Source organism: Fusarium phalaenopsidis (genome assembly GCF_050370095.1).
Source record: "Fusarium phalaenopsidis strain FUZ10S chromosome Unknown contig_32298, whole genome shotgun sequence".
In the NCBI taxonomy this organism is placed as follows: domain Eukaryota; kingdom Fungi; phylum Ascomycota; class Sordariomycetes; order Hypocreales; family Nectriaceae; genus Fusarium; species Fusarium phalaenopsidis.
Window position 1 is genome coordinate 941,111 of NW_028145407.1, and position 25,016 is coordinate 966,126.

At 54.6% G+C, this 25,016-nt stretch overlaps 5 protein-coding genes across 5 annotated transcripts; 3 read left to right on the forward strand and 2 right to left on the reverse strand.

Moving 5' to 3' along the window:
- Nucleotides 1-9,230: 9,230 nt before the first annotated feature.
- On the forward strand, nt 9,231-10,654 carry LRP88_06875 (homeobox domain-containing protein; the record flags this gene model as incomplete). The annotated part of the gene is made up of 3 exons (XM_083243412.1): nt 9,231-9,371; nt 9,426-10,260; nt 10,386-10,654. 3 exons carry the CDS (start codon nt 9,231-9,233, stop codon nt 10,652-10,654), a joined length of 1,245 nt encoding a protein of 414 aa, XP_083100636.1.
- Nucleotides 10,655-17,781: 7,127 nt separating this feature from the next.
- On the forward strand, nt 17,782-19,602 carry LRP88_06876 (uncharacterized protein; the record flags this gene model as incomplete). The annotated part of the gene is made up of 5 exons (XM_083243413.1): nt 17,782-17,967; nt 18,016-18,318; nt 18,367-18,852; nt 18,905-19,479; nt 19,569-19,602. 5 exons carry the CDS (start codon nt 17,782-17,784, stop codon nt 19,600-19,602), a joined length of 1,584 nt encoding a protein of 527 aa, XP_083100637.1.
- An 839-nt stretch (nt 19,603-20,441) lies between these two features.
- Nucleotides 20,442-21,328, forward strand: LRP88_06877 (uncharacterized protein; the record flags this gene model as incomplete). The annotated part of the gene is made up of 2 exons (XM_083243414.1): nt 20,442-20,716; nt 20,797-21,328. 2 exons carry the CDS (start codon nt 20,442-20,444, stop codon nt 21,326-21,328), a joined length of 807 nt encoding a protein of 268 aa, XP_083100638.1.
- A 64-nt stretch (nt 21,329-21,392) lies between these two features.
- On the reverse strand, nt 21,393-22,095 carry LRP88_06878 (YbhB/YbcL family Raf kinase inhibitor-like protein; the record flags this gene model as incomplete). Its single annotated transcript, XM_083243415.1, has 3 exons — nt 21,393-21,541; nt 21,593-21,759; nt 21,809-22,095. The coding sequence occupies 3 exons, from the start codon at nt 22,093-22,095 to the stop codon at nt 21,393-21,395; spliced, it is 603 nt and encodes a 200-aa protein (XP_083100639.1).
- A 552-nt stretch (nt 22,096-22,647) lies between these two features.
- LRP88_06879 (pepsin-like aspartic protease) lies at nt 22,648-24,124 on the reverse strand (the record flags this gene model as incomplete). The annotated part of the gene is made up of 2 exons (XM_083243416.1): nt 22,648-23,868; nt 23,921-24,124. The coding sequence occupies 2 exons, from the start codon at nt 24,122-24,124 to the stop codon at nt 22,648-22,650; spliced, it is 1,425 nt and encodes a 474-aa protein (XP_083100640.1).
- Nucleotides 24,125-25,016: the final 892 nt, after the last annotated feature.

Sequence of the window (25,016 nt, forward strand, 5' to 3'; positions counted from 1 at the left end):
GCAACGCAGAGTCGAGTCCGTCGTCGTCGTCGTCTTTGCTTCTGGTGGGAAAGGGGCCGTCATCCGTTGCCCGTCAGAGTAGCGTTGTCTGTCTGGTGCGGTACGGACGTGGATGGCCTCGGTCAGCGTACCTAGGTGAACGAACAGCCACCTACCTAACCTATCCTATAGCTCAGCGGAATATGAATGGTGCTATCAATGCGTACATCGGACGGGCAGAGCTTCAGCCGGGGAGCTCGGGGCGGCCGGTCCACAGGGCGGGTGATCTGATTATCATAATCGACGGGCCAGGTGCCGGCATTGGAAGGGCCAGAGATTCCCGTCATCCAGCCAGCATTATTGCCCAGCATCCAGCATCCAGCATCCAGAGTTCAGCGACGACGCTCAGCTCCTCTCAGGCAGGGCAGGGCTGGGATGGACAGGCACAGGCGCGGGCACGGGCGTAGGCGAACATGAAAACGGCCGACCAAGAGGCCGAACCGGGGAAGGGGGCCGTGGTCTGGGGCCATGGGAAACCTGGCCACGGCTTGATGGGTTTGGTGTTTGACAGGACGCTTGGGCCTGAGAGGTCCAGGGTGCCACGGCCCATGACAGTCCAGGTCAGAGGCACAGCCTTGACCTGAAGAATAAGGTACCCGAGCTGGGCTGGGCCGGACAGGGCAGGTAGGTTTTGCTCCATCGACGCCGATTCGATTGCTGATGAAGGCCTCCTGTTGTCGGCATTAGCGCCTCATTGGGTTGAACCAGTATCCTAGCCCTGGCAGTCATTGCTTCTGCCCGTCAATAATCAATATTGTGCCACAGGCGAGCGTGGGCGTGGGTAAGCCAGTTCCTCCCATTCCATACACAGATGGTCCTCCAGACTCGGGATGGTTTCTTGACCCAAAATAGGCTCATCGGTTGAAAGCCGTCAACAAGGGTTACGGCCAACCACCTGGTCGTGGCTTCGTTGCCTGCCGGAGCCGCGAGTTTCAGAATCGCTGTACTATCCGATCGTCCTAGCCTAGAAAGGCCTTCATCACGCCCTTTCACGCTCCAAAAGCGTGGTGAAGCCATGCGAGCTGAACCGGGTGCCGACCCTGACAACCCATGGTTGTCATCTTTCACAAATGTCGGCAACAAACAATGTTAACAAGTTAACATCAGTCGATAAGATGCAGATAACATGACAAAACAACATGAAACCGACGATGGGGAAAAGAAAAAGAAAAAACAAAGGCAAGAAGGAAGGAATGCGAGCAAATCCCGCTCGACGACACGCGACCACTAGAAGAGGCCTTGTTCTCTCGTACTGCAAGCTCCACGAGACTCTTGTCTCTTCCCTCGCTCGCTGATGACCGACCACTCAGCTCTAGGGCTGACTAGTTGGTAGTCTAGAGGTAAACGCTCAGCCTCTCAGAAGCTTTGGTAACATCTCAAGGAGATATGTCCTTGCAAGCGCAGCCAACACTGTATCCTGTAGGAAGCCCCCAAAGACGAGCTGCTCCGCCAATGTGCATCAACATCAGACGACGAGTTTAGAGCTCGACATCCCGTCTCGAGTCTCCAACGCATCATCACTCTTGTTCCGTGGCTGCTAATACACGTTGCCCCCCATCCTCCACGCGGGATGCCATGCGGGAGAAGGCACTAGAGCGTGGCATGCTTGGGCTTAGCTTGAGCATGAACTAGGAAAATGGTTGAGGCAATGGATCAGGCCTGTTCTGTTGTGTGTCCTGACACCGTCATGTTGGTGAGGAAGGAAGCAGGAGGATAACCATTACCCGGAAGCGGGAGGATAACTATTACCCGAGACAGGTGCAAATTTATGCCACGCTGCGCCTCAAGGCCGAGCAAGAATAGTGTCGAGCAGAATCTGGGTGCTACTTTGGAGCAAGTGTCGTTCGATCAGGAGGGGTCCGGTCCCGCTCTGGCGACAAATGGATGTCTCGACGAGGATTTGTTTGTGTGAGGTACCGCCAACGTCAACCCTGTCCCGAGACTTGTTGACGACTTGACTGAGTATGTCTGGGTCATGTCTGGGTCTGGGTCTGGGGCTGGAGCCAGGGCCTTGAAAAAAAGAAACGCAATAGCCGCGTCCCTCGTCCTGTCGACAGCCGTGTTGGGTCGAACGCCGATGAAGAGTCCAATGCAGGGAATCTAAACTGGCAGTTGATCCATCTGGCCAGCTGCAGAGGGTCTGTTGAGCAGGGGACATCCCTGCTTGGAATGACACTTTACCGTGCCGGATGTTTTAATTGTAGGGGAGAGTGGCTGTTGTGGGCGTCCCTAGTCGAACCCGCCCACGTCGCCTGAACGGGCGGAACCAACTCCACCTCCTTCGATTGGAAAGTCGTTTTATGCTTTGACCAGCCAGGGCACATACAGCACAGCATGGTCTCGGGCATGGCTGATGGCGCCTCAAGCGAGAACTTGACCGACGAGTCATGCTTTTGGACCTTTGTCGTATGCAATTCACATTGCCTGCATGGTACCTTTGCCATCTTGGCCCTATAGCCCCTTAGCTGAGAGTTGACATGTGAGTGAATGACCTTTGCTCCAAGCAAGGCAATCAATGACATGCATGGATCCTTTGCACTCTTCGCCGAAGGTTACCTTGGGCATGACCGGTGTGGAACGAGTCCTGTCTCGACATCACATCTGCAGTAGGCTCGTCTCGGAGCCCTTCTGATCCGAGAGCTGCGAGCCAGATCGAGAAAGTCAGAGTCCAGGTTTCCGCCCGAGGATGAAGGTGCATTCCTCGAAGGAGAAGTTGACGAACCTGCATCGTCACCGCTTTTCCTTGTGTAGCAGTTTGACAGAGTCGTATAGGGAAGACCTGTGCATGCTTGTTCCCTGAAACCGCATTCTCTCCTAACCCTCTCTTGATCTACCAATATATTACTTGCGAATTCTTGTTCAAGGGGCAGCTTCCTCGAGGCGGAAAGAAGAGCATCGCGTTTCGGAATGAGTCGGACCCAGTTTGAATGGTTATATCGTCAAGTCTGAGCTTTCGATTCCATCTCGAAACATACACGTAAGTTGGAATATCGTCGAGGGATCCTTGGTTCCTGTGGGAGGCAGCAGGACATCAAATCAAATCGTGCAAGCATCGTCATCCTCCTCCGTAGGCTATTGACAGCGCGCGAGACAGCCGATTACCTTCTCCCGTGTCCTAAAGGCGTCCAACATGCAGCAAGCCGTTGACATCGTAAACTTGCCGGCGCATGCAGGTCACGATGGTGGAGGACGGTCGGGCAAACGCAAGATTAGCGACCGCGCAGTTGTCGACGACACCCAATCAGTTGGGCATTGACAACTTACGATCTTGACCGTGAAGGCCAGGGGCGACATTAGCTCGCATGGCTTCGTGGACGGCCATGATTGCTTTTTCCTGTCAGGAGTAGCCGCTACGGGGTCTTGGCACATATGGCAGAGAAACCCCCCACGCCTCCTCATACAGGACAGGCAGGTTTCAATTGCTCGCTCAGCGCTGTGCTGTGCTCGTGCGAGAAGGCAAGACGTGTGCTGGAGCACCGACTCAGATCTGGTATGGCAAACACGATGAACTCATGCAGGGCGGTGAGTTCTATCAAGCTTGTCTGTCCGTCGACTTTGGGCGGAGACTTTTCTGCACAACGCGTGCTGATCGATCGTTGGTGGAAGCATGATGGATGGTGACACAGAGATGAGACTGGGGTGTCCCGCAAAATGTGTCAAAAGCCAGATCTGCTCGGCGGCCAGATGTGTTGGTTTCTAGGCCCACCAGGTCCCAGGAGCTGGATGTCCGACTAGGGTGCCCTGGAAGCCCCTCCCGACTAACGGGCTCTGCCGCCGGGTCATTTGTCGTCGGCTGTGACCTCCTGCCCGCGTGAGTGGTGTGCTTGGAGGCCAGGCAGGTCAGGATCCCGGGAAGGAGACGGCTCTATGCCTAGTCGAGCCCATCTTGCGAATGCATCCCTGAAGCCTCAGTTTCCCCTTTGGGCTGACACCGAGGAGGTGATCAGAAGCATGCAGCCCAGCGCCCATATGTAACGGCCTCAGAGAGAAGAGTTTCCACAAACAACTGGAGTCGTCTCACCCCGGGTGAGATGTCAAGAAAGGACTATGCGGGGTACGACAGGAGGCACCGCGCCTTGCTTAACTGCCAGGGTTCGCATGAGCAAGATGTGGAAAAGATGTGCCCAATGCATGAGCATTAATCGCGGTGCTAGGACGAATCATGTGTAGGCTGCATAGGTAGCGGGCACAATATCTGTGGGTCAATCCAAGACGATGGCGCCCAAGAAACCACCCTCTTTCTGCTCGGGAGGATGTTGTGCATGGTGGACAAGGCGTGGACCCGGCTGAGGCCACACAACGGCTGGAGAGCTGCACCAAGACAATGTATTGAGTGCACCTTGCCGCAAGTCTTGCGAAGATTCCAGCGGAACAGGCTGCTTGTCAACCCGGAGCAACTGGATGGACGGGCTGTTTGATAGCGGCTAGCGACGTGAGCGGCAGGTGCGCGAAAGTGCCTGAGCAATTGCCAAGGTCTTGAGAATTGTTACGATCAGAGGCTGGATGATCGTCACGTACCCCTGGGCTGTATGAGACTGTATTGGTTCAAGGGCACTCGCTGTCAGTGCGTAGGAAACCGGAAGGATTGGGAAGTGTCTCCGTTGCTTGGATGGTTTTGACAGATGTGGGTAGACCAAGGGATTGTCGTAGGGATCCAGTTGCACCTAGCCGATATGACCAATGAAAGCCCAGCTCATGACACTGCTTGAGGTTGACAGGACGGAGCATGATCTGCGTTGAAAGCATGGTCATCCACAGAAGTGCGACGCTGGAGGCTGCAGACCATGTCTTCGTTCCATGATGGAAGGGAAATCATCTGGCAGGATGTGCATCCAGCGTCCCCTCGTCCAGACCCATAGAGTTAGGAGGGACACAGACACATGCCGCAGCCAATGATGACCCCGTTGACGCCAGTCCGGTCGCTGTCATCAGGGCCCGTAGTCTCCAGAAATATGCATCGACGACATATGGCTCGGCGCTGGCACGAGATAGTGGCTCCCGGGGGCCGGAATACTTTTGTTGGCAAAGCGCGTTTGGCACCCTAGAAAGACTGAGGAAGTGCTAAGCAGGTAGGCCAGGAGCCTAGCAGCTGTCAGAGCCGGGTTGAGACGAATCTATCCGAGAGCGAGAAGTCTGCACACACCGGCCCTGACAGATCGGCCCAGGTTGATTTCAACAGGCATGATGAGTCGTAATCCTGGAGGTTGTGGCTATAATAGAATTGGATGAAGCAATAATGATTTTGGCAGACCCGTCCGCGCCAAGGGAATAACTCGACGAACCAGGGTTTCGCTAGTGGATGACCCTTGCCAAGTGGGACGTGAACCAGCCTGACATGCAGGACGATTAGTGATCAGTGGACAAAACAAGCAAGCGTTGATGGAGACCGTTGGCTCTCCTCTCCTTTGCCAGATCTTTGAGATGCACGTACCGCCACGAGGTACGGGGTACAAAAGGAGTTGGTCGATGCCTCCAACGATTTGGGAACTTTGAAGTGAAGCTCGATGTGCAGATGGGAGATGTCCGGTATAACTAACGTAGTTGGAAGGTAGGGGCCTGCACAGATTGACTCGGTGCAGCGGGGCGCGGCGCACCGTTTATCCGGCCGGCCGGTCAGCCTTTAGCTTCAAGTGGCCCAGCTAGGTGGAGGGTGTGCGAAGCTACTGTACAATACGGTCGATTGAAGAGCGGTGACAGAAAAACAACTACAGTTAGGCTGAAAGACTGCAGGTAGCATGCATGAATTTATTTTAATTTCCTTCATCTTGGACGTCTCTGTGTGGCCTCTTTCTCACGCCCGTGACTCGGAAGGCGTGAAAGGTAACGTGATGTGGGCCTTCCCAGTGGGGTGTCTGTCCCAGCGTTCCTCACCTGGGAATGGTATCGTCTCCTCCGTAAGAAACGCCAGCCAAGATGAACCGACACTAACGGCAGTGCAACCCCACGCATCCCTTCCCTTTGCCCAGCACGTCCTGATGCCAAAGCGTCAAAACTCAGATCGAAAAGCAAATCCGCATGCACAAAGTTCCCACTGGACAAGCTTTACAACAGGTTGGATGAGGCTTGCTGATTTGATGCCAAGCTCAGGCACGCACGCCAGGAACAAGCTCCCGCTGTGAAAGTCTCAGTTCTCAGTTTCAGTAAACACCCCCGTTCCTGTGTGATATTCTCTAACGGACAAGATCCAGGTGCTAGGGCCCAGCATGACTTTGACCGTCGTCGGTGGCAGGGCCTGAGAGGCCTGGCAATGCTACGGTACATGTTCGAGTACCTGCTGCTTCTGTGCACCTCTGCGGAGCCCTCAGCGAAACCAGCCTACCATGTTGCGATCCCAGCTCAAACGTCTTTCTGAAGAGCCAATCGTTCGCGGGCAGAATGCACATCCCAGCAGCGGAGGCGACCCCAATCTGTTCTGGCGCCGTGGGATCTTCGCGACGATCGTACAACTTGAGAAGCCAATCGCAACACTGTATTTGGCTGACAAACCCACCCGGGTCCTGTCTCACTGTTGTGCCAGAGCCATGCTAGAGGCTAGAGGCTGCGAGATTGTTTCCAAGGTTATCCTCCCAGGCTACCGCTGGTTCGCCCAACAAGCGCGGGCCTTCATAATTACCGCCCTTTCCAGAAACTCCAAGTGTGGTATTGCCTTGCGATGGACTCCTTCTTTCGTTAGAGGAGGCGTTTGGTCTTGGAAAAAAAGATAATCATGGAACATGGGCCTAAATCCCAAGACCCAGGGACTTGGGCCTGGACTGCCCGTCGACGCCACGGGCCTCCCGCCTCTGCGCTACCGCTGAAGCCGCGGCTCAGTCATATCAAATCCTGGCGCCTGAGTGGGTGTTCTGGGCTGACTCGCCTGGGTTGGCGCCCCCCCTTTCAAACACTGGACGCTGGGACTCAAGAAGCAAACACTCGACAAAAGCAAGGCATTCCCTACCACGTTCAACAACCCCACACTGGGTACCGAACACACGACGAGTGCCGGGAGCCCATGGCCTGTCCAGGACGGTACCGGCTACTGTGGGATCGGCTGGTCCAACTTCAAGCAGAGACGGGACTACGGCGCCTGTCTACTCCTACTGCGGCTCGCTTGCTCAACCGAGAGTCAAGGGTCCGGAGTCCAGAGACAGGAGAAGGAGGCCTGGCGCTCAATTGATCGATCCACAACGCGGTACTGGCTGTAATTGCTTGCGCGACGGCGGCGAACCCGATGGCATCGCTTGAATCATGGCCCTACAGGCCTGCAGATGCCATCGTGGGTGGCGGATGTGTAGCCGCCCTAGCGTCTCCCCTAGCCGCAGCGAATGCGGACATGACAGGCCGTCAAATATCGAGGTTTCCACTTTAGCGTTTGCTCAGCTTCGTCTGGCTGGGTGCCGTGTTAGTGAGAGGCCAGACACAGACAGCACAGAGAGAGAGGCGAAGGAGGGGGAAGGAAGGGGAGGAGGGCAAGCCAAAAGGAGTGCAACGGCAACCGTTCGAGCAACACCATCACCCGTCATCCATAAACTCTAATAACACCAAGCCCGAAACCCATCGGCATGGGTCAGAGCGTCGCGCGCAACCTCGTGATTGCCTCACAGCAGATAGTCGTCTCAGTGGCCTCTGACTTTCAACGTCTCTCAACCACATAGGTCCAACATCTAGCGCGCAGCCACAAAGGCTTGGTAACGTTGAGAAGGGCTGACCGACTTGGGGAGACATGATGCCCAACGACGACGAGGCGGTGCGGACGACTCGAGCTGGCTGTTCATGTCGGTCGGACTGGCTGGTCAAGAAGAGCAATGAGCATAGCACATGCAACAAGGCGTCCAGATATGCCCACTTCCGTCCGGTATGCGTGTGCAAGTTAAGACGCATATGCAATGCCACCCCAAGACCCGGTCTGGTCCTCGCGTAGGACAATACCATTCATGGCACGTTCTCAACCGTCTTGACTCCGAGTCTGGCAACGCTACCAACAGCACAACACCTACCGACATGCTAGGGACGGACAGCTGGGGGTGGGAGCGAGCGGCGAGAACTGACACCACTCCACACTCCACAGCCAAGGCTGCCAGCAGCAGCTCTCTCCCACACCATGGTGTGTCAGCCACGGTGGACCTGGGTTCTCGAAATGGAGTTCCTAAATCGAGAAGCCAGCAGCCCAGCGTGAGAGGTCCTTGGCGGTTCGACTAAACCCCTGCTCCATGCCAACAGCCACCCCTGGTAGGGTCATCCCAGCAACCACCATGAGCCTGTCAAAGCTCTCATTTGTCTTTTAGGACTGGTGACGTTTCTCTTGACCTGAAGGATACCACGCCCGGCACCGTGGACAAGGGCATTTGTTTCTTCATCTGGCCCCGTCCCCTTGACTCCCCTGGCTCCCTGATCGCCCCGTGTTCCCTGCTCAAGCTTCGCATACTTGGTCCATTTCTGGTTTAGCCTCCCCGTCAGCCGTTTCCTCCACAAGACGTCGAGCAGAAGTCTTGTTTTAAAGACCCGGCATCCCAGTTCACAACGCTTTGTTCCCACGTCGTCGTCTGTGGCTTGGACGAGTCGGTTTCACTAATACAACCACTTCTCCAGTTGAGCCCTGACCACTCTGAAATTCTCCGCTCAGACTGTTTATGGCCCTGCATCCTTTGGCATTTCCTATCTAGGCCACGACCAAGCGCCCCCCACTCTAAGCTGGACGGACTCTGGAGGATCAACTGTCTGTCGTCGACACCATTGAGCCGCCACAGTATCCCTGATATACAAAAGGCTTGGGCCTCCCACCACCTGCAAGCACATGATCCCGGCCTGCCCATCGTTGTTCAAAACCAACACTTCTTCCCTTGGCCACCATCCCTCTCTATCACGACCGGTATTAGACCTGTTTGAGACTGTGTGACGGACTTCGCTCTTTACCCAACAACCATCTTCTGGCTCTACTCATCTGCACTGGAGCTTTCCAGCAAGACGATCGTTCAACCTTTGGGTCTACTTCTCGCCTTCAACTTTGTATAATAATCAAAGGTACCACTACCAGTGCCTCCTCATGACGGCTTCCACCCGCGTCCGAGTCCTCCCCTATTAACACCTGAAAGGGAATTGGCCGCTGCGCGGTTTGTTCTTGCCTGACTGGCCGTCTTGTTATGGAAGATAGCCGTTCACTGCCAAAACAGTCTGAAACAACACCACAAGAAACTGCTCCAGCGACTGCCAAAATGTCTATGCTTGCCACAGCATCTCCCTCTTCTCATCCTTCCTTCGGCATGCCCCGCCCCTGGGAGGCCAACCGATGCCCCGACTATTCTCTACGGCCGAGAACCGAGAACGACAGAGTGGCTCTGCCCTCCATCCGACAGGTAGACTAAGCGCGGACGAGAGAAGACGAAGTGCCCCCAGCTGACCTCTCCCAGGCTTTCCCAGAACTACAACTTCAACCTCAACCACCGCAAGACCTCAATGCAAAGCCACCCCTAGTAGGTGGCCCTCTGGGCCCACCACCCATGAATTCAGCATCACCGCAATATGTACACTCGCCCAATGCTAGCAAGAGGAGGAGATTGTCGATGGAGCGCGAGCAGGAAAATGAGAGAGCACGCCAAGTACCGCGCCTTCTATACAGCCCCGACCGAGCATCACCACGACAAATCTCCCCAAATCTCCCTATGCAGCCGGGAGCGCAGGATAACTGGGGGCCGGCCAGAACGAGTCCGTATCTTGCAAACGGATCAACTCCTCACCCTGCTACAATGGAGGTGAACGAGAGGGTAGAACCTCGACCAGCACTTCCCAGTCTCCCCCCACCGCGGGCGATGGAACGAGAAGCAGCTCCCGTGAACCGTGTTCCACCACCGGTGGATGGTTATCGAAGCTCGCATCCCCCGATGCCTCCCCACTCAGGGGCGCCTGTCCCTGAAGCCGCGCCCTCGGCTTACCGCGAGCCCAACTACGGTTATCCTTATCACCACCCAACCCGATACCAGTCACTATCTGCAGGATCTGTTCACTCGTTTGACCGGACACCGTTTACTGCAAGCGGCTACAACACTCCCTATCAAGATTTTGTGCGGTTCGGGGAGATGGGCCCTTCGAGCCTCAACGGAGACAACAAGCAGCGGAAGCGAAGAGGCAACCTGCCCAAGGAGACCACGGACAAGCTCAGGGCTTGGTTTGTGGCGCACCTCCAGCACCCATATCCCACCGAGGATGAGAAGCAGGAGCTCATGCGACAGACGGGACTACAGATGAGTAAGTTGAGAATCCTGGTTCATACAGTACATGCCCACCACGTCGATCCACGTGGGTGGGGGAGCTACTGTGATGTGCAGCAGAGTACAGTAGAGTTGTCTGGAAACTAACGGCTACACCCACAGATCAAATCTCCAACTGGTTCATCAACGCTCGACGTCGCCAGCTGCCGACCATGATCAACAATGCGCGCGCCGAATCTGACGCCATGACGGGCGCCCGCGGCGGCGGTGACATGAAAATCCTCGCCACCACAGAACGCGGCGACTTTGAGCACGGCAAGCGGGAGCCGGTCGGACCCCTGAGCGACGGGGAGGGCGCCACCTACGACGAGGATCTCGAGACGCTGAGCCAGCGAAGAACGGGCAATGCCATGGGCAGGGGCAGCGTCTAGTTTTGCGACTAGGCCAAGTCGAGGGAGGCTGCAGGCGCCCACCCACGCTGCAGTACCGTTTTTATTTACTTCTTTCTTTTCTTTGGTCCTCTCCCGACCTCTTAATTCTCTGGAGCGACTCCCCCTTGGGCTTATTACTTTTGACACGAGACACTTTGGGTATGAGAATAGCGGCTTTTTTTTTTTCTTCTTTTGCTTCTTCTTGTTGGGGTGTGGGTTGGTGGTTGTTTTAGTCCACAGACGCGCTTGGCGACGGGATATCCCATTTTTATGCGCAAGGGAGATTACCGATTTCATGTTTTTTAAGTGGAGAAGGGGCGCGGTTGGTTGGTTTCCATCCATGGAGGTTTTGGAACCCAGCCACTGGGGCGGGTACTTTATGGTATTGAATGATATGGTATGGTACGAAGGAAGCGACATCGATTATCAACGCCACAGAGACGACAAAGACGCGACATACACGGCAATAGCGTTTTATTTTGGGATTTTGATTTTGGATTTGGATCAGGGCTATGATCCTCTCTGGAAGGGAAGGGTAGGGGGGCCAGGCAAGGCAAAGCAGGACAAGAAACAGGGCAACAAAGACTACCTAGATACCTCACGGGCAACCTACAGGGGCTCACACAACAAGAGAGAGTGCAACAACAGGCGACCCAGACGCCTTGGTTCACTAGATTTCCACAATCATCATCATCACCCTCGCTCGCTCGACCCTTCAATCATCAGTCAAGGAACCTCTCGGAAAAGGGGGGGCAAAAACCTCCCGTGGACGAACCAGCAATAAGCCCGTGTCTCCTCTTCTGGGTCTGTCTTGTTTTTTGACAGCAGAAGCTTACGACCAGTCTGTGCATCAAAGACTTAATTTACTGGACAACCGACTAAGACGTCTCCTCAGTGGGCACAAGATCCTCTGGTGGTTGTAAGCTCCCAGCTCGTGATCCACCACCCCCCTTCGCCCTCACCCTCCCCTCCCCTGGTGATGGGCAGTCATACCTTACAGTCGCTGCTACCTTCAGTACGACACCATATGGCCTCACGACCACTTGAGCGTCCCCAATCCAGATTTGGGGAGGTGAGTGGAGGTGAGGGGATGGCGGATCCCCAGCGGGGGTGGTTTAACGACCGGTCGACTATAGCGGCAGCGGCTAGTCCATCTTTAGAGCAACAGACCCAAGGGAGGACAAGAGGCATAGGGCTCACGATGGAAGCCCGTGGGGGAGTGAGTGCTGTACTGTAGTATTCCGGGAGGCGTGTGCTGGCTTGCGGGAGGCGAAAGGCGAGAGGCAGGCACTGAACCGTACTATCGACTGGACAGTAACCGTCGGGGGTGGAAAGGGTTCAGCCTCTTGGCGGTGGTGGATGCATGGTTGGTTATTAAACGGTGAGTGATGAGCAAACAAACTTCGCCTTTCAGGTGTCCGAGATTCGCGAGGTCTTGTTCAAAGTAACCCTCCTCTTTCTGTCACCACGCATCTCGGATGATACAGATCCAAGACGGAGATTCTCCGGGGCTGTGTGACAACCCAACAAGAAAGAGGGTGTGCATGTCGTGCGGCACGGGCAGAGAGGAGGGGGGGGTTCACGCGAATGCATAAAAGACAGCATATCCATGACTTCACAAGGTGCTGGGTCAGCGCCGCCGCTACAGTAGAATGCATGGTGCCGAGAAAGGATTGTGGCTGAACGGGGTAGATAGAAAACGAGACTGCGAGGTTAAAGTCATGGGAATGGAAGAGGCGGCTCATCAGACAAGAGACAACTGGGCTGGGGGCCAAGTTGTGGAGGCGTTGATTGATTGTCCTGGGAACGTCCTTGAACTCGGTAAAACAGAAACAGTTCCTGACAACATGGCGGAACTCGATGAACGGTTTGACGCATCTGACGCGGCATGGTTCCGTAAACACGACCCTACTGTCTGAGCGTTGTCGCTTCCCAGAATGATTACACTGACACCGATGCTGCTGATGCTCATGCTGATGCTGTCACGACTGGGTCATGACCACCTGAGCGAGCGGCCGAGATGCGGTACGGGCCAGTACAGCAGAGGAGAGTAGAGTAGGAACGGCACTTGAGAAAATGGGCTAGACAGGGCTAGACGGGGTTCCAAACGGGAGCCTGAGCCGTGAATGCCGTGAGGGGATCTGCCACTGACTGGACTGTCCTTGGTCTAGACAACCATTCGCAGCAAGTAGACGGAGTCGAACGATCTACGCATGCGCCCAGCCTGGGATCAGGGATGCTCGCAGTGCCATGAAACATGTCAAGTTCACCGGTGAGGGGGGGAACCTCTCCGGCAGGCAGGGCTTGCTGACCGGCCGGTAGGATGGAGTTGAAGGGCACAGTATGTATGCAGGCGGGCCTAATATGGCTCCTCTCAAGATGGGGGCCCAGCAAACAGACGACAAGAGAATGGCGTGGAAACAAGCATCAACCACGCTGTCAGGGCAGGACGGCAGATGCATCAGATGCATCCAAGAGGAACAGGATTATCATCCCGGAGTTGGTGGTGGCTGCCAAGTGACCCTGTGCTGTGGGTGACGTCCAGTTGGTTGCGGGCCGAGAAGAAACAGCCAGTTCTGGACAAACCAGACCAGGCCAGACCAGACCAGGCCAGAGCGTGTAAACAATGTCAGTTGCTGTATGTACGTGCTGTGCATTCAGTCATTCATGTGAGCGAGGTGGTCAAGGCCCTTCCCTGTGAGCTCACTCGACGCTTGTCTCGGCATGGAACCCTCTGATCTCGTGTTGAATCAACTAGTCTCAGGCATGACACTCTGATGACAATGACAGACCCTCGCTTCCGAGTCGTTTGTCACTGCTATGCCGCTATCTCGCCGTCATCATCCGCCAATGCACATCCATCGCACCTAGGTCTCTTTCGGAGTTAACAGGCGAACCAGACGACACAAGATGGACCGGGGGTTCATTCGTTCGTTCGCCGCGGCAGATGGCCAGGAAGGGGGAGGGGGCGTCTGCTGCAGACCTGTGGCGGGCTTGGGCAAGGCGCCGTTGACAGGTCGGCTGGGGAGGCGTATCTCCTTTTGGCATACATGTTTCTTTGTTTCTGCTTCCAGCTGGACGAGGAGTTTTAGTTTCGAGAAACACAACCAACGGCTCGCTAGGGTCGAGGCTGGGGGAACCCTCAGATGCTGCGGAGATTAACATGATTCATGATGAAACCTGCCATCAAGACAGGCTGGAGTTGTCAAGGGTTTGGGCTGATCCTTGAGATATTGGCCCAGGGACTTGTAGATCTTTCAATTCACTTGCACCCGGCATAGCGCTCAGTGTTTTCCTTTTGCTCAAAGGTAGCGCGTGGTGCTGGCAGATCGACAAGGATAGCCCCGGCGGCTCTCCTCATCCCTCTCCTCGTCCATGGAGCTGGGGCGAACCAGCCGCGTGGCTGAATGACAGCGAGACACTTGGGCCTCAATAGGGCAAGGCGGGCGCCTGAGAAAGAGGCAGTTGACAGTCCTGGATGTCTCAGAGGATAATGTGCCCGGGCGCTGTCTCACGTCTGGCTGCATGTTTCTTCATCTCTTTTGGCTCCGTCTATCAGTGTTGATGACGGCACCACAGTTCAGCAAGCTATTTGGGGCAGCCATACCAAGACACGGCCCCCAGTGATGTCCTCATGGTCACCCGCGAGGGTTTGAGACATGAGACATGGTTGGGTGTGTCTCCCGCGTGGCAACGCAGAAAAGAGCAACATGGCTGACTTGATCCATGGCCGTTTTACCTATCTGAGAGGCGAGGCACATGGGAAGCTGGCCTTGTCGTTGCATCAGGAGGAGACACAAAAAAAAAAACAGGGCTAGCAGCCAACCAACTCAACATTGGTGGCGCAGGGGTGCCCTTCTCGTCGATCTCTTCTTGAGTTATCATAGAAGGTCGGTCCGTCCTGTTCCTTGATTCTAAGTTTAAGCCGACCCTGGGAATGAATTGACTTTTTGACAATTGGCTCGTGCGTGCGTGTGTGCCTGTTCATCCCGCAAAGTGCAAGCGAGATGGTTAACGTTAGGGTCATCAGCTGCTGCTTCTCAATGCGGCTGGCTGCTCAAGCAAGTCACCCGGCGGTATGCTCGCTCTACTGCCAGTGGTCAGCCCCGTGCGACGTCGCCTCAAGTGTTGGTGGTGGGAGGGCTTGATGCTGGCCTGACGGGGAATAACAACCATGATTTGGGGACCATGGCCGTCGTTTCAGGCGGTTCCGGCAGGGCTGATGGAGAAACCCGCCGCCGCGGCAATCGATGCCAGAGACATGATCCCCCCTCCCCTGCAAATGTCCCCGACGCCCAAGCTTCGATCGACGATGGAGAGGGAATGAGGGAAGAGGAGAGCGACAAGAGTCAAGAAGAGGCGGGAGTCAAGTCAGGCAGAAAGAGGGTCAAGTGTCAGTCACCAAGGAGCTCGCTCCACCGATGCCGTCCTGTCCTGCAAGCCATGCCTGTGGCCAGCGTTTCAGGGCCATGATGACTGCCCGGAGTTGCAAGAGTCAACCAGCTGCCAAGAGTGGGCATCTCCCAGGGTGAGCCCCGTTGACCTGGGGCCGCCAGCTCACATTGGGAGCGTGGTCGGCTGGTTGGCGTCGAGTCTAAGCCCGTCCTGGACGCGCCGCTAATAAAGGCTTCTCTTGTCGATCCTAGATCGGCCGGGATTCCTAAAAGCGACCCAGCCGATAGCGCCCTCCCTAGCTGTCAATCGTCAGCACTGGTTTCGCCAGTAGCCGGACGGCTAGGTGCCACATCCAGTTGCCAAGGGCGGGCCTTGGCGGCCGTCAAAGCAACTCGAGAAGCCCTGTCAAACTTCTAGCTCGGACTGATGGGCTTTGGACTGAGGCTGCCGAATAGCGTCGTCGGCTAGGGCAAGCACCGTTCCGTTTTGCTTCCACCTTTACGGGGACAATTGGTGAGCGTCCGTGTCTGTGCCACCCTCACACTCCCCCCTTGTCGTCCAATCCGTCCAAGATGGTGGATGTCACCGTTTCTCCTCCATGCTTGGGTGGCGCGGTCCGTAAATGTCACCCTCATCTCTCTTGGATATGACGGCCGTGTGACATGCCGGCGGTAGGCCGGTAGCACCGAGGAGGCATCAAGCCTTGTGTGACGCAGAGGCGTCAAAGCTGGCGCTGCGGATGATGCTGCCCTGACACGTCCGGGGGCGAGGGGAAGATCTGGGCTCGCAAAGTCAAATCAAGGCTGGGCCGAGATTGGCTCAAAGATACGAAGCAGGCGGTGATGATGAGTGACGAAGAATTCAAGAGGTTAAGAGCACCGTGCTTGTCGCCGGCGCATAGACAGGCTGCCTCGCATCGCCTCGCATCGCTTCTGTCGCTTGGCTGCGCGGCAGTCATGCGCAACATCGCAGGGTCGAGATTTGGGTCGGCTGGCGCGAGTAGGTCGCCATCACCTCATCTTGGTCGATTGCCTTGGTCGAGAACGTTGTACTAGACGTCAGCATTTGCCCCTTGGTCTCCGCCCTGACTGATGCGCGCAGACTACCGACGCGGGCGGGTGGTAGCGGTGGTGATCATGGACGACCTCAGTTGCAGTGAGTGGTTCATGAGGTTTCTGCATCGATACAGAGTTCCAGGCCGACAGGGCCAGATCTCAGCGGTGTGTAAGATTTGAATGAGTGATGGTGGTTGAGGTGAGGTCGAGGGCGCTGTGAAACGGGCTGTGGGAGGATGGCACCCTGATGCAGGCTGTCGCCGTTCGGAAGCGAAGCTGCATAACATCCGGATGCAGGACAGCACGTGCCGGCCAGCCCTCCATTAGACGACGTCTCTATTGAGTTCCTAGCAACTGATGGAATGATGAATAGTTGTTGTTGTTGTTGGTGTTGTTTGTATTTGGTTCAGTGTGGCTCAGCACCTATTACCAGAAGATATCTATCCCCCCACGTCGCACTCTTTTTAGACATGGATTTTGCCCGCCTACTTTACCTAAATAAAGGAGGCAGGCACTGCAGGCACCACGCGGCAAGAAAGACCCGCGCCAAGTTCCTTCCTTCCCAGAGGATGGACTGACGGACTTTCCTCGTCTAATTTTGCGTTTTTGGTTCTTACTCTCAACAGTATCAAGAAAGGAGAAGGCGCCCTCAACTCGCGCCTTCGCGTTTTCAACCTGTGACTCATGCTAACCCGTCGATGCTCGGGATTAGTTCCTTCTCGGACTTTGTAGCCTTCGGCCTTCGGACCAAAAACTCTCCGGCGTGAGAAATCCGAACGGCCGCTTCTTGGTCAGCGGCCGCGACCGTAACTTAGGAACGTGACTTCGCGTATATGTCTGTCACGTCGTTTCTATCATGATGCCTCGTAGGCCTTACGCACTGCGTGTCAAGAGAACGCGATAGTGCCTCGTCAGCTCATCTCCTGCCTTGCAGAGGCCAGGTTTCATGTACAACAAGCGTCCCTCGTCCTACTTGTCCATATCCCCACCCCAGTCCCGTCTTTCGTCACCGACTGGATGAGGCTCACTGGTAGCCATAGCCATGCCGCCGGACACCACCGAGTCCGAACCTTCCACCTCCGCCTCCGCCGCCCCGGCCGGCACGGAGCCGTTGGCCTGCGTCTCGTGCAGGGCCCGGAAACTGAAATGTGATCGCACAAAGCCGGCATGCAGCCGCTGTGTCAAGGTTTCAAATGAGTGTACCTATCCAGAGTCACGGCGGAAGCCAACCTTTAAGCGAAGAAACGTTAAAGAGCTTGAGGCACGCCTAGGTACTGCTCACCTCACGTCTGATTATTCATGGATGGGTGGCTAACTTTGGTGCTCACTTAGCTCAAGTTGAAGACTACCTCAAAGAGGTGAATAAGAACATCGATGAAAAGACTGATGATGGGAGCCCCGTTCAACCGGCTCAGCCGGAGATAGAGGTTCCCAACTTTACTGGCGTGCCTCGGCTGGGGAATGACTCTGAACAACCTCAAATGTCATTCTTTAGTCCAGATTACTTTGAACAGTCGAATGCAACAGAAAATCCTCCCAATACTCAGTTGATGGGGTTGGGTATGACAGAGTCTTTGCCCCCAGATGAAGTGATGGAGGAACTGTAAGTGCACCTCCCGGCTGCTTTACACCAACTAACATGATAGGAACACTACTTTCTTCCAACATCAGTACCAGATGATACCTATCGTTCATCCCGGGCGTTATCTCCAGGCTTTCTATGGACCCCCTATGAGAAAGCCCCCTATGTGCCTACAGTACATAATATGGGCGCTGGCTTCTGTTGGCCATGCCAAGTACAACCAGTATCATGAGGTCTTTTACCGTCGGGCCCGGCAGTATATCGAGGCAGACGAGATGAAGGTATAAGTCAAATCAAAATCTCAGCTGGATTGGGTTAACACCACACAGGGCCATGGAGAAGTCTTTGTCTCTATCAACCACACGCAGGCGTGGGCTCTCATTGCCTTTTATGAGGCAAAGGTCATGCTATTCAGCAGATCAGCCATGAGTAGTGCAAACTGCGTCCGCCTCTGCCATATGATAGGACTTGATCGCCTCGATGGAGAGCGTCTTGGAATGCCACCGCCCTTGCCACCCGCTCTCACGTGGGCAGAGCTTGAAGAACGGAGAAGAGTCTTTTGGGGTGCCTTTTCGATCGATGCCCATTGCTGCATTTCGACAGGCTGGCCCAGCTTGATCAACAAAGACGACGTACATCTACCACACATCCTCTTGGAACTTGTACTAACGAGCCAATAGATTGCTACTCGACTACCAGCCTCGGAAGATGCATTCCTCGCTGACCGGGAAGAAGAAGCCCCTTTTCTGATCGACGCATTCCGAGGAGCACAGTACACGGGATTTGCAGGGACCGTCATCACTTGCGAGGTCTTTAAGAGCATTCTCCGGCATGTTCATAATGCTCGACCCGACGACGGATGTGACGATGTCATGAACGGGACATACTGGACTCGACATCGTGAGCTGGACAACACCTTGTCCAGTCTCTTCATGTTTCTTCCTGAAAAGTTCCGCATGCCCGAGAATATACGGGACGCTTCTGCCACGCATCTGAACCTCAACCTACATGCCTCTATCATTTGCCTTCATCATGCGGCTATTGAGAAGGTCGAGAAGCATGGCCTACCTGACCACATCAAGCAGAACAGTATCGCTCGTCTCCGAGCGGCTGCCGAGGAAGTAGTGAACATTATCAGGATCAACACGCATGCGACGCTCTTCTTTGTATGTCTACAACTACCCCTAATCATGTTGCAGGAACTAACGCCCCCTTCAGAGAAGTCCATTGTGCGCTCTGTCGCTTTACTGCACAACGACAGTCTATGTTTACCTGGCCAAGCAGAACCCAACAGGGGGGCTGACTTCGATCGACCTTTCAAACCTCGACCTCATCATCCAAGCCATGGAAGCTATTGCGCGAACACATACTATCACTCGCGCCTTTCTCCAGCAGGCGTGTCTCGACATTGAGCACAATGGCCTCAACTCGTCGATACGAATGCCCTCGCTCAAGAGGTTCCGCAACGCCTTTGGGGAGGGCAAGTCTCACATCCCTATGCTGGTTCGGAGTGCGGTGGCAAAACACACGGAGCAATCTTTTCTGTTCTTCGCGCACAAGAGCAGTTTAGATGCAGAAGAAGAGGCCCGCATGAAGGATCATCGACCAGGTAAGGACTGCTTCCGCGGCATGCTTGGCGCCGTCACCCGTAATGTCGCACCCCCGAGCCAAGAGGACCCGGCGACAAACAAGAGGAAGCGGATGTCTTCAAGCCCAGGGCCTGAAATGATGAACAGTCAGCGTGGTAATTTGCTATCGTCCTTCACTGCCTCTGGAATAAACCTGGGACCCAGGTTCGCGGCTACAGGAACTTGGCCATCTCTCTCACCTCGCGTAACGTCAGCGAGTATTTCGCTTCCTGACCGCACTAACTCGTCTTCAGCATCTTCTCCGGCGAATCAATGCTCTGGGGCTAGAACAGTATCTGGGAGCAGCCATACCTCACCAGATAACGGGCTCGGCAACACTGCAGATGACAACCGAATTGACCTGAGGTCGTTGCAGGGGCGTGTAGCGACACCTATATGGCAATCGACCGAGGAAACACTTTTTGCACAAATCACGGAAACAATGATTACGAATGCCCTTCCCAGCGATGGCACTGATCCCTGGGGGATACTGAATGCCGATCTGAACTGGGACGCAGAAGGGATGCCCACGGGGTTATGAACCAGCAAGAACGAACACGACGGCCATGATGCCCTGGCCATGTCTGGAGTTTAGGTTTTGGCTTTTGGATGACATGAAAGAAAGGAGGGATGTATTTCTACTTGTCGAACAGTTGGATGGAGGTGGTGTACGATATATACCCAAGCGTATGAAAGCTAGACATGACACACAACTCTTGTACGATTATGGGGACACGCATGGTACAATAGGTAGACGAACGAGAGTTTCTCATCTCAATAGAGCCTCGACAACACCATTTGGAAGTTGATTGATGTCTCAGCCTGTCGAGTCCTTGTGAGACATGCATAGCTCAACATCAACTATCCCTAGAATTGAAGATTCGGACGAGCAGTTGCCATGTCTTGTAAGCATGCAATTGTTAGTTATAAACTCTCTGCCTTGACTAAATAGGTAACCGCCCTTGATACCTAATCTGGTCAAAGAGCCGTCAGATCCGAAGCTCAGACCCTGGCGACTCATGAACTCCACAAAAGCTCCATCATGACTTGTCTCCCTTCAGCTTCCCTTCCTTCCTTCGTCTTCTCCTTCTCACTCATAATCTCATCCATTGACCGTATCCTCTGTCATGCTGTCATACGTCATCGGCTTCATAGCCTTCCTCGTGGTCTTTTCAAACCCAATCAGCGAGTTCCTGTACCCCGGCAGCACCGGCCGTCGCGATGCTACTTACTCGAGACCACAGCTCAATGAGTCGCTGCTTGCGATAGATTCGCCTAATGCGACTGTCCCTGTGTGTGAGGCGGATTCGTATGTGGCTCGCATCTTGCACAGGGAGCCTCTTGTCGTGTACCTGGAGGGCTTCTTGAGTGAGGAGGAGAGGAAGCATCTGTTGGAGATTAGGTAGGTTTGAGTAGCATATAGAAAGACATGACGATGCATTGAATGTTGTTGTTGTCAATTGCCTATGCTAACTCCTTCAGCGAACCCATCTTTGAACCCTCCACCATCACCAACGATGGCGAAGCCACACACCGCGACTCGTCAGTCCGCGACTCCTCCGTAGCCGTCATCCCTCGCACCGACCCAGTCCGCTGTATCGAGAACCGAGTCCGCTCCCTCCAGGGCTGGCGCTCCGACCTCTGGATCGAGCGCCTCCGGACACAGCGGTACGAGCCCGGTGGCCACTACGGACACCACTTTGACTGGAGCTCCAACACCCGGGGCTGGGGCCGTGTGAGCAGCCTCATGGCCTGGGTCGACGGCTCCGAAATCCGGGGCGGCGGCACCGAGTTCCCGGCGCTCCCGGTGCCCGCAAGTGAGGAGTGGTGCCGGTTCGTCGAGTGCGGGGGGAACAACACGGGCGCCGTGTTCAAGGTCATCCCGGGGAATGCCGTCTACTGGGAGAACTTTGCTGTTGACGGGCGAGGTTACGATGAGACCTGGCATGCTGGGTTGCCCGTGGAGGAGGGGACCAAGGTTGGGTTGAATATCTGGAGTTTTGGGCGTATATAGATGTGACGGTGCAGATTATAAGAAGCTATGTTTGAACTCGCTAAAAGAAATTATCTTCTCATCTTCACTCCCATCTCCTCTCACACTGTCCCATCCATCTCCCCCAGACGACAACCTTGCCATTGATGGCCTCTGCCACCTGCTCCCTCGTAGGCTTTGAAGTCACCAGCTTTTCATCCAGGGGCTCACTGAGGCCAATGATCTCGAACCAGTCTGAACTCACTGGGTTAGTGGATGCAAGGTCTGTAAGAGGCTTCAACTCACATCGATGGATACCGTGGTTGAGAAGTGGCCGCGGTGGAATGTAAATCATGCCGTTGCGACTCGCGCCATAGTAGAAGCCCCCTTCCAGACGGGTAGACTTTTCGTCTCCGGCTTTGAAGTCGCTGTTCACAACACTCGTCTTTTGAGGAGGGATACCGAGATAGATTCTACTCATCTGTTAGTCCACCTCCCTTTCACATCAACGCTTGTACACACCCATGACAAATAGGCGTCGGTAACGGTGCATCCGGATCTTCAGATACAAGCAGCCACTCCTTGACACCTTCATAAGAGTCCCATGTCAGCTCAGGGAAGCGGCCTTGACCTCCGTGCATGTACTCCTTCCCAAGGGTTGAGCCGTCTGTTCCACAGTCTGGAGATGTGATGGATAGGGTTGGCTCTGGGTGAGAGGCAAAGGCAGGATGAGTGAAAAAGGCCTTTGCGTCACGGCCTTTGGCGTTTTTGAAGAGCCAACTCGCGGCGACTTCGATGTAAGCCGTCATGGTTGCAGTGAGGTGAGGACCTGATAGATGGTTGGATATGGTGAGTCGTCAAAGTAGAGGTACAAGTTGATGAGCCAGACAAGAGATCAGACGAACCGGGTATCTCAGTTTATATAAGATCAAGGAATTAAACTCCAACCAGGCCATTGATAAACACTCGTCCATTCAGTTGATCTTTTTTTCGGGAGTAACGGGGATAGTAGAGCATGTCGGAGCCGAATCGGCAAAAGTCAGCACAACCACATCATCATGAGTCGTTGATCCAAGCCATGGATTGTGATGCGATGTTTGAAATCAGAAATGAATCAGAGATTTCAGAGGATAAAAAGTTGTGTGATGTATCAATATTAAAGTGAAAACGCCATAGTCTATGTCATAAATCTGAGTCTCGTAGATGCTTCATCTCAACGCCAGTGTAAGTCAAGCCGGCAAACAGACCAAAACACCTCGCAAATATCCCAAACATGCTTCATCCAGTCCCAATAATCAAACAACTCCAGCTTCAACAAAGTATCAGCAAGTATTCCAAGGTTGCATGGTCTTGTCCGGCTCCTAGACAAGAGACCAGACAAACCCGAGAGTCAAAGCCCCAACAAAGAGAGAGACACCTCCATCCTTACCCAGAGGCGAAAGCGATCCAGCTCCGTTAGCACTACTCGCGGGGACCCCAGAAGCTGCCGCCACGGGCTCATCTGCACCCGTCGCCGCAGGCACAGCCCCGTCCCCTGAGCCAATCTCAACCACATCTGACCCGTCAGCGTCAAAGTTGCTCTGCGCCAGCGAAACTTCATTATTCCCAAGGTCAAACACGACATATGCACTTCTCAGGAACGTATCTCCCAAAACATTCGTCCCGCCCGGCGAGGGAGCGATGCCAAACATACACGCCGGCTCCCCATCGTCAAACCGCAACCGCCGACCCGTGACGTCGGTAAAGTCAAGCACGAGCTCACTCAACGGCACCGTGATCTCTGCGGGAGAACTGAAGCTAAAGGTCAAGTTGCCTGAGGCGTTGGCCAGGTCGCAGGGCACGTACGCGGTGTCAGCTCCCTGCTCGTAGTCGGCGCCCACAATCTCAAAGACGGCCTCTGCTAGACTGGTGGGGAGGTACGTGAGTGTCGAGCCAGAGTCTAGGATGACGCCCAGGGCGAGGTTGTCGTCGACCGTGTCTGAGCCCACGCTCAGGCCGGTGAGGGTGATGTAGAACTGGGAGAACCGGCCGCCAAACTTTTGAATAGGCACCGTGATGAGGTCTCCCGTGAACCGCTTGCGGTCAACACCTCCAAACAGGATAGTTCCTGATGCAGAGTCGAGATCGTTGAGCCAGAGGCTGTAAGCGTTGGAGGCGATCAGCCCGTCAGCGGCCATCTTGGCCGGCAGGTTGTCGTAAGGCTCTCCTCCAAACTCTGCAACCTGAGCCTCATTTGAAGAATATCCAATGCCCAACACTCCTTGATCAGACGAGGTCTCATACCCAATACCAAACTGAAGCTCCTTGAGCTCAGTCTTTCCCACACGGAACGTCTCGGTGGCATAGTCTCCCGCAGCGCCTGAGCCGTCGGCGTAGGTGATGTTGAACTCGCTCGAGACGAACTTGTAAGTAGAAGACTTGGCGGCGTTGTAGAGGCCAGATGTGCTGCAGACGTCGGCGGGTGTTGAACACAGTGTCGAGTTGTTGGCGTTGACCCAGAGGTCACTGCTCCCCGTGTCGAGGTGCAGGCGAAAGTCTTGAGCTGGGGTGCCCAGAGAGGCGTTGAAGAAGTAGAGGGATTGCTATGATATAGTTAGCATGCATATAGTTGTAGTGGAATTTGTGCAGACTCACAAGGTTGTCGATCCCCACGTTTATAGAACCGCTCCGTCTCGCAAGTCGTTTCCTATCGTTGCCAACAGGATCATGTATCTTGCTTCTCTGCAAGTCCAAAGCCAAAACCCGAGGCTCCAATCCATCATGTCTCCTGTGTAAAGAAATAGCACTCGTGGCCGAAGCCAGCGAGAGAATAGCATAGAATAGCCGAGTTGCCTTCATGGTTGGTTTCTGTGTATATGTTCAAGTCTAGCTCTTGCAACGTAGACCCTTGTTGGGAGTTTATATCCCCCCGCCACTTCACTAATAGCTCGTCTGAGCCTCGAATGGGTTTCCCTTCCCCGCTGAACAAGACTGTTGTGTGCCGTTGGATCCGCGCGGGACGAGGCTCCCGAGGAAGCGTCTGCGTCACCAGCCAACGTCAGAGCATCGCCTTCCGGCACGGACAGGCCGAGTTTAAGCAGCCTCTTTTTTTGTACTGTAAATAAGCCGGACGTAAGAAGCACGCTAGAATGTTCAGACAGTTATGAAACTGGGGATGACAGCTTGTTATATCCCCCATCTTGGACGACAAAAACTAGCCGCCGCACCATGATTCCACAACATGTCGTCGTGACACTCGCCTGACACATCTGTCCCAAACAATCGTCCCCATCATGATCAAACTACAGTGAAGCAAAAGCCCAAGCCCATCGTCTCAAAGTAGTTGACGCGCGGCCACGAGTAAAGAAAAGAGTGGGTTAACAGCGGCAACCTCGGGAGTTATTCTTAGCGCCTTCGGGTTGTGGGTTAGGGGACGTCGGGATCCCCTCATGTACATGACACATACTAGACTTTGTGACGTGAGAGCGGCTTGTGGGTAGGGAAAGCTTCTTTCCTGGTCCCTGCAGCGCTTCTTCGAGGAATTTCAGTGGCTGCTTTGTTACGTGAAGTGTTTGATTCCACAAGATGATGGCGCTTACATGGATGCTTACGACGTTCGTGGCGGAGGCGTTGCCGTGTTTCCGTGGCATTGACAGACGTCATCCACGTAGCCCGGGAATAGATATATAGACATACATGCACAGGTCTAAAGCAATCAAGATCCTGTCGATTCTCAATCACAAAATATCTG